An 8,791-nucleotide genomic window follows, 5' to 3' on the forward strand; every position below is an offset into this window, starting at 1 on the left:
GCTCCGGAGAACACCTTGGCCGCGATCAGAGAGGTCGGACTGCATGCAGTCATCAGTCCTTTGTGATGGAAATTCAGAGCTGTAGGCTGCATGGGCCTGTGTACTATACAGCTAAAGTATTAGGTTATAAAAACCTTTAACACCAACATAAATTATACATTTCCTTTCTGTATAAGTCTAGAGCACGGACTCCCCAAAGAAGTATTAGGGCAATTTCATGAAAGATTTAACCCACATAGCCTAATAGATATGCTGAAATTATATGTTTAAGCAGCACCACATCAGAGAAGCTGATGTTTGCAGACCAGTGGCTCTTTTTGCTCATTGGCATTGTTCTCTAATTTACTTTGGAAAATAAACTGTTTATAAATTGATGTGCTCTCAATGACAAACCCTTTAACTGGATAGCCTTAGACTCAAACCTGTAAAGCCTTCCTGCTGTGCTTTTATTCTAACTGTCCAACATAATGTTGTCTTGTACAATACATTTATAATCCTTCAGAGATCATCTACTCTCTGACCTAATAAATTCTACCATGGCTTTCTAAACAGCTTTTCAGAGTCAGTAGCCATGCTGATGCTGGATGCTTCATTTTGATGCCTTTTCTGTGTGATTTAGGCTCATTTTCTTCTGTTGTTAGACACATCAAGTCAAAAATAGTTCTCTTCTCATTCTCATTTCCATCGTGCCCTCCAATTCTTCCCTATCATCTCCTGTTCTAGGCCAGTAAGAACAGAGCAACTGGAGTGGAGCTGGACCTGAGTTTCACAGCTGATGGTGTGGCGATACTGATGCACGACGAGACTGTGGATCGTACCACCAACGGCTCTGGAGCAGTTGGCAAACTGCAGTTTGTCCAGCTAAAGAGACTAGATGCTGCTGCTCGACACAGGCTAAAGTACGCTTCCCATCAATCAGTAGTTTCAGCTTTGCTAAGATTGTGATTTCATGCTTTGATAAGGAAACGTAGGACAGCGTGTCCTTGAAATACTACAGAATGCACTTGATTTGAAATCTGTGAAGTTCTTTTTGCTAAAAAGTTGCAGAAATGTTTTCATACAAGACAATACCACAATAAGCCCTTTCCAGATACCGTTTATCACAATTTAAAGACTTTGAAACTCAGTTTCACCACTAGGGAACAAGATAAACAGTTTTGAATGTGAGAAGTTGATGCAGCATGAATATTGTCTGTTTTTCTTTAAAAATAAAGTGTTTCATCTGCAGGGACAAGTTCAGTGGAGAGACGGTACCAACTCTGCAGGAGGCAGTGGAGGAGTGCATCAGACACCAGCTGATCATCTTCTTTGATGTCAGAGGTCAACCTGATAAGGTACTGAACAGATTTACCTAGTCTAACAGGCATATGGATATATACATATCTCTGGAACAGTAATACAGTTGCAGTGACTTAAAGTGCCCATGCTTATTTTGCTTGTTTCCAGCCATTTAATGTTTAATCTTGGTAGCTCTACATTAGCTTGGCACCCCTCATAACTCCAAATAGTCTGTAATCATTTCAGAAGGAGGGAAATCTGGGCATCTTTGCTTAGACTGCTGCCCCCGCGACCCGGTTCTGGATAAGCGGAGGAAAATGGATGGATGGATGGCATTTCAGAACCATAAAACCAAAGAGCCGCTTCCTAAAAATGAGAGGATAGTTCGTGAACATGCACAACTCCTGTTGCCAGTGTCTAAAGTGGGCAGCAGGGCGAACCACATCGGCATTATTTATTTGAATTTGTCCTCCACAGAACCAGTGTACCAATGAAAAGCGATGTGTAACACTAAAGAAAGCGGGTAACTGAGAAACCCCATATTTTAACTGGCATAATGCAGACACAGTAATTTCTCCAGCCTTACAACAATTATCTGTAATGTTACAAAAACAACCTATTAACAGACATGTAATGTGTGTTTTTTTTTGACTTATCGTTAAGGCCCATTGAGTAGTGGAAACATCACTCCCTTTCAAGTAGCTCCAAGGTTGGTAAATCCAACCGGTGGTCACTGTGTCTAGGTTAGACCCAGTCAGGTAGAACAGCGAGTCCCTGTACAGGAACATTCCCGGACATGCAGTAACCTCAGGCCCTGTATTTTTCTCCACATCCTCTGGTCACAGTGCAGCGGCAGGAGGTAAAATATATCCACAAAACCAGGTGCAGTCAAAAAATTCTGCTTTTACAATGGCACCAGTGGATGTCAGCCAAGCTCACATGAACACGCAACTGCCTGAAAGTTGTGACCATTCAAGGAAATCCTTAAACGGACACATAATGCTTTAATTTGCTAGAAAAAAAGCCTCACAAGCAAGAGTTTGCGAGATGTGTCTAAACCGAATTGCTTCAGCATAGAACTACTAGAACATACGTACGTCTAAGATGATAATTCACTGTTGTACCATTGTAGATAAGTCAAAAAACAAGGAAAAGCATGTAACCCACTGCTCAATGCATTGTTAAAAAGTGCCTGTTGTGTTATCCACAACTCTCAAAATGCAGAGAAAAGATACTAGGACACACTATAAAGATGTATCAAATGGTTGGTCTATGTTAAATAATAAAGTAATGGAGAACTGTCTCCTACTTTCTGAGGAAAAATGAGCTGAGAAAGCACAAACTTCAGCACAAACTCTTCAAATAAGAGATTGAGAGCTAAACAGTGTTGTAATATTGTCACATTCTCCTGTTTATATGGAAGATTGATAAGGTTTCCTCTTCACCAGGCTGCATCAGTGCTTCATGAGATGTATGAGAGGTTCCCTGTTCTTTACAATTCCAGTATTGTTTCCTCTTTTGAACCCAAAGTCATCTACAAGGTAACACAAAAGAAATAATGCAATGAGAGTAATGAAAATGCAAATACTGACCTTTGTAGTTTTTTACATCCCTGTACAAATCTGAACCTGTGTTTACAAGAAATTGGTTTGTTTTCATTTTTTCCCCCATTTATTTATTTGCTTACATACATTATAGTTTATTAATTGTCTAAATATTGAGCAGTGAGTTGGCCACTGAGTAACAATGTTCAAGGCTTTGCTGACATTTTCCTCTTTTTCTTTTCTAGCTAAAGCCTAAAATAAAAGTTTGACAGGGACACTGCTTTAAACTGACACATGAAAGTACTGTATTTGTAGTAGTATTTAAAAGTAATCCAAGACAAACTAGTTGGTATGATACATAAAACCCTCCATCTACTTTCTTAAGAAGACAACATTTTACTGACCTCTGACCTCCTCCGGTCCACAGATGCGTCAGACTGACCCCAAAGTAGTCACGGCTCTCACCCACCGGCCCTGGAGACTGAGCCATTTTGGCGATGGGACTCCTCGCACCCTGTCAATGCGGGATCAGCTGTGGACAGGTCTTCTGGACATCTTGTTGGACTGGGCCCACCACCACATACTGTGGAAACTCTGTGGAGTCTCTGCCATCCTAGTGCACAAGGACTTCATCTCCCTGTAGGTGAAACTCATGCATTTTATCATTACAGTGCACCACCACAAAGATGCATCATTCACAGTTTAATGATGTTACTTTGATGAATGATGAATTTACATGATATAATACATTTGGCGTGATTATCAGAATGAACTGTCATGTAGTTTTTATTTGAATCTGAACATTTTTGAGACTGGCACAGTGATTCACAAGTCTTCAACCAGGCTAATTTAACTGCAAAACTCCCAGTGCAAGAGCTGCAACAAATGTCCTGTGCAGCTTTATTACTTGAAGAAACTAGTCATTATGAATTTAATAAAAAAAATTATCAAAATACAAAACTGGCTAATAAGCAGTCATTCTGCTGCTGCTGGAACCACCAAGTTGCAGAGTTGTTTTGTGCAGGTGACGGGTCAGAAGTAGGCGTTGCTTCATTTCACAGGGTCACGGGCTCCAGACGTTGGGGACCACTGTTCTGTATCATGTCCTGTTTACAACCAGCAGTGTTTATCTTGTCTTATCTTCTCCCCTTTCTTTTCTTTGACGCAGGGACTATGTTCACTACTGGGCAGAGCGAGGTGTGGAGGTTGTGGGCTGGACTGTTAACACCGCCGTGGAAAAAAACTACTACCAAAACCTGCTGAAGATTGGCTACATCACCGACAGTCTCCTAGAAGACTGTGAGCCTCATTACTGAATCCTCGCACACAGCATTTCAAGACATATGAAGGTGATTAAAGGCTCAAAGAAAATATTTCACAGCTTCCAAAGGAACAAATTACCAGTTGGAATCTGTTATTAACCAGAAAATTAAAAATATACCTGATTCATTATAATATTTAAAAATTTCTTGACTTCATGAAAAAACTGAAAATGCTGAAATATGCACAGTAGATGAAATTCAAATTAAGAAGCAAGTGAGAGAGGAACTTGGTGCTAACTAGCTTTGTAGTGGCAACTGAACATCACAAGCTTTACAGAAGTACATGTATGATTTACTGTATTGGTAAGTATATACATCCCCATCTATCATACAGCTTATGTCCCTTTAAATCTACAGTCCCACTAAACCTTGAAGGCTCGACTGTATACTTCCTTGTTCTTATCATACCTCCAACTCTCCTGCAGCAGGACCAAGGATCACACTACTCTCCTACCCTCTGCACTGATCTTTAAGAGGCTTTGTTACAAACAGACACCATTAGACACAGTGACATCACACCAACACCAGCTGTCATGACATTTATTTAATAATAGAAAATGTCTTGTGAATGTTCTACAGCTTGATATGATGACATTTTTGTCATCAAGTGCCACAAGTAGACAAGACATTTTAACTGTAAGATAAATGTCACAATACTTTAGGGAAAGTAACTCAGCAATACGTGTCTGACTTGTTTGATACTTGCATTATGAATTATTACTAGAGAAGGAGAACTTGTTTTGTGATCAGGGCTACAGGCAGGCCTTTCAAAACTGTGGTCTTCAATCCAGATTCCTACAGCGCTGCCCCACCTGCAAAACAAATGTTTGGCTCAACATTAAAAACCCACAAACGTCACATGACATTTGTTCATTTAAGGTTATGTAATGATTCAAATGCTGCTTTGAATAATTCTCCACAGTGCTAGGAACATGTAGAGGCATAAATACAGATTTCCTTGATTTTATTTTTATGAGATAGTGAATGTGCTGAATATCTGAATCTGCTTTAAAAAAAGTCAACCATGTGTAATTTGTAAGTGTAGAATGTCAATTTCCAGAAAAGACAGAGGATGTGATATTGTCCTCAGTCATAGTTGACTTATCCCTTTGTGTGTGTATGTTTTAATTAGTTATTTAAAGAGTTCTTGTAGGCAAAAGGCTTAACAGCTTGTTACCATCATTTTTTTTTTAAATGATCTTGGATTTCTTTTTCTCTTATTTCCAGTAGGGTTAAATCATAATTGGGTCACTTATCAATCTATTTCATCTTCATTGGCTGAAATAAGTTTTTATAATGTAAACACCAAGTGAGTAATGATCTTTTTAAATAGTATATGGGAATGTCCTTTGCACACTTTCTGTTAATGGCCAGCTGGGTGTCTTTGCGATTTCACTGTTTAATTTAGACACAGTCACCACAGAGTAAAGCATGAATGCCTTGTAAACAGAGTTGTGGGTGTATGACTTCTCCTTTGTGTACTGTAAACACAGAAACGTTGGGTACTGTAATATTGTAGGAGTTACATAGAAGAGCAGACAAATGACCCCTCTTTGAATAAATTCTTGAACAAATCCTCTTAGAGGGTTTTATTTATTTACTTCATGCTACACCAAACAGTGGAGTGAGTGCAGAAGGGGAAATCATATCTAAGATTGTACATGTTATTGGATATTTCAAGGATAATTTGCCTCAGCTGAGGGAGATCGAGGAAGAAGATCGTACACTTCCTTCTCATCTGCCTCTAGTTAGTGGTCCTTGGAGTCCCGCTGTGTTTCATGTTCTGCCACAACACCGGGACACTGTCTCTTTAAAACGCCGAGGGGCGTGTACGGACGCCGAGAAGTAGTGTGCGTCCAATGTCTTATGAACGACAGCCGCCTTTTCAGGTTATGTGACATTGTGGCACTACGAGACATCTCCGCAACAAAGTGACTTACATTATCTGTAAGTCATCTGACTGTGCCACTTGAGGTGAAAGCGCACGGCTGGCTGGTTGAGATGCGCCCCGGCTTCTGGTTTTACGCAGAGAGGAGCGCGGCGCACGGTTCCGTTTGACGGTTACCAAGCAGCCTCTTCAGTCTCGTGTCAGCTGCGTGGATTTGCACTGTGAGCCTGCAGGTGAATTGGACCTCATCAGCTGACTGACGTTCCTCATATCAAGAGAGCCTCCTTACACCGATAGATCCTGGAGGAATGGGTTTAATTTAAAGTGCTTTTCCGAGTAGGCCTGCTCCACCCGTGTCTTCTCCGTCTGGACTCTACTTAGTTCAAAGTGCCAAACTTGAAGTTTACAGGGGGACGTTTTCTGCACATGATGTACACAATTACCAGAGGTCCTAGCAAACTGGTTACCCAACGACGCACAGGTGAGACGAACCTTTTAACTGTCAAACACATTTTCAGAGATTCATCAAACATTAATCTTGTTGGGAAACTAATGATCGGCTGCTTTTTGAAACAAAAGGTATACTTTCTCTTATTGTCTAGGGCCCACACAGCAGCTGGACAACAAAATAAACGACTTTAAGCACAAGCAAACGTCCTGGGGCATGCCTGAGTAAGTGTTGAACCTCTGAAGCGACACTTTTAATGAAAACCTTTCCTAATGTTCTCAATAGTGCAGCCTGTCTCTGATGCTGTTTTTCGTGTGCCCTTTTGAATCTCAAACGTTTGGCTCATTTTTGCACTAATTTAAGGCTTAGTTGCACGTGAACTGTGTCATGTGTTCGTGAATGATAAGCAGTGAACGTCATCAAATTGAGACAGGCAGTGTGGACACTGGTAGGACGTGCAAGGGGCTGGATCACGTCAGCGTGGGCCTGAGTGATTTATAACGCACCTTCACACAAGGTTTCCCCAGGGTTCAGTCTGTTTGCTGCCTCAGGCCTTTCAACCCACCCATGCTTTGTGCGTGTGACCTTGTGGGACCACGAGGTGGCACATGGTCCTTCACTCGGCTGTTGCAATCTCTGACTCCTGTTCAGCCAAGCTTGTGTGACTTAAAGCCCAAAGGTTGACACTTTGAAGAAATTTCCTGCTCAGCAATGAGAGATCAAATCACAGGTTGTGTTTACAGAAAGCCCCGTGCTAGTTATGACATGTTTTCTTTGTCCTTATTCCCCATCAGCCTTCCTGCACCCAAAATAGTTTTCAACCGCCTGAACAGTAAGAAGTACCAGCACCCTGCTGCGGCTCTCCCTGCAGACAACCAATGGGAGGAGAGTTTCACCCCCGCACACGAGGAAAATGTCAAGTTTGTTTATGAGGGTAAGAAAGTGAATGACGAATGGCTGTTATGAGTGTAAATAGGAGAAGATGAAACTAGACAAGAGTTGACATTGTCTCAATGCATCCTGACACCTGCAACTTGTTTTACTATCTGTTTATAAGAACAGCTAATCAGCCCCCCCCCCCCATGATACCCATGCTTCACACCCACATACAGTATCATGCTCCTTGTGCAGGCACGCACACACACTGAAGGAAACTGCATTTCTGGCTTTGACTTAAACCCACCAGCCACCTGGGGAGAAACGCTTGTCTGCTTTGAGAAAAGGCAACAAAAGCTCCTGGCAGGATGAAGGTAGACTGAAACTCTAAACAGTGACCCAGTTTTAAAGTGGCTCCTTTTAACATTCAGAGGCTCATTCGGTCTCCGGGAGACTTCATTTGGCTGAAGCTCATGTTTTCTGTGTCCTGTGAGTTGTTGGCCTTGAAGCTCAGCCACAACAGCTCACAAACAACGTCAGTAACCTTGTCATTGAGTGGACAAGGGCATGAAGAAGGCCTGACCCCATCCTTAGAAAGAGATTGTTGCTGTGCTGATTTTGTTCTTCTACTCTGAAATACTTTAATCATCATATACAGTACACAAATGTGTCCATTTGGGTTATTGAGAGGTTGAACCTGGAGTTAGCTGGCAGAGATGAAATCATTGTTCACACATGACAAATCCACATGCTGTGCTATTTGAAATACAAACACTGGCTGTGAGTGGCAGGGGGGCGGCGCAGGTGGCCTTTGTCATGTCGCCTGGACATTTTTTTTTTTTTTTAACAAACAAGTCCTACTAATGACATTCATAATAGTATATAGGCCTAGTGTTTATGGTATAGCCTATACACTACATAGAAATTAAATCCTGGTTTCTGTGCAGACTCTGTAGAGATTTAATAAAACTAATTATGGACATGCAGCAGTTCAAGGTGGCTGTACTGAATGAGCTGTTGTATTTTCAGCCTGGCAGGAGGTGTTGCAGCAGGAGCAGGGACCAAGCCAGGGAAGAGATGAGCCCCAGAGAGCAGTCCACTATAAAGAAACTACTCCAAGCCCACACATAAACGGTGAGTACAACAACTCCTCCTCACAGTTCTCCTCACTCTTCTCCATCCTTCCCAAACTGCTTATGACCCATCCATCCGTTATCGTCAGTGACGTGCGGTCAGGGGAGGCAGGTGAGGCAGAGCCTCCCCTGTCAATCTTGAAAAGAAAAAGTTAACCATAAATGTTAATTAATATTTGTCGGCTGGTGTGTGTTGTAGGCCCTTTTGCCGTTCGAATCCGATGTTTAAGGATTTTTTTTTCTCAATAAAGAATAGCAGAATTTCAATATGTCCCGTTCAAATACATGGAGGAGATGCACGA

At 41.6% G+C, this 8,791-nt stretch overlaps 2 protein-coding genes across 3 annotated transcripts in view; both read left to right on the plus strand.

Annotated features, from left to right (window-relative positions):
* LOC109972905 (glycerophosphodiester phosphodiesterase 1-like) overlaps positions 1–5,789 on the plus strand; it is a 6,288-nt gene extending 499 nt beyond the window's left edge. Inside the window, exons 2-7 of one of the 2 annotated variants that reach the window (XM_020622134.1) lie at positions 74–81; positions 724–899; positions 1,229–1,334; positions 2,727–2,819; positions 3,250–3,461; positions 3,991–5,789. In XM_020622134.1, the coding sequence (XP_020477790.1) occupies positions 74–81; positions 724–899; positions 1,229–1,334; positions 2,727–2,819; positions 3,250–3,461; positions 3,991–4,138 (743 nt within the window). In that variant the 3' untranslated portion in view covers positions 4,139–5,789. Of the gene's footprint in view, positions 34–73; positions 82–723; positions 900–1,228; positions 1,335–2,726; positions 2,820–3,249; positions 3,462–3,990 lie in introns of both variants that reach the window. The other variant, XM_020622133.1, reaches the window with a different exon arrangement.
* Positions 5,790–6,080: 291 nt separating this feature from the next.
* Positions 6,081–8,791, plus strand: part of LOC109972906 (MAPK regulated corepressor interacting protein 2-like) — a 5,702-nt gene continuing 2,991 nt past the window's right edge. Inside the window, exons 1-4 of the mRNA XM_020622135.1 lie at positions 6,081–6,513; positions 6,635–6,704; positions 7,275–7,414; positions 8,386–8,490. Coding sequence (XP_020477791.1) covers positions 6,459–6,513; positions 6,635–6,704; positions 7,275–7,414; positions 8,386–8,490 — 370 coding nt within the window. The 5' untranslated portion in view covers positions 6,081–6,458. The remainder of the gene's footprint in view (positions 6,514–6,634; positions 6,705–7,274; positions 7,415–8,385; positions 8,491–8,791) is intronic.

Source organism: Monopterus albus, unplaced genomic scaffold (assembly GCF_001952655.1).
Source record: "Monopterus albus unplaced genomic scaffold, M_albus_1.0 scaffold273.1, whole genome shotgun sequence".
Classification (NCBI taxonomy): Eukaryota; Metazoa; Chordata; class Actinopteri; order Synbranchiformes; family Synbranchidae; genus Monopterus; species Monopterus albus.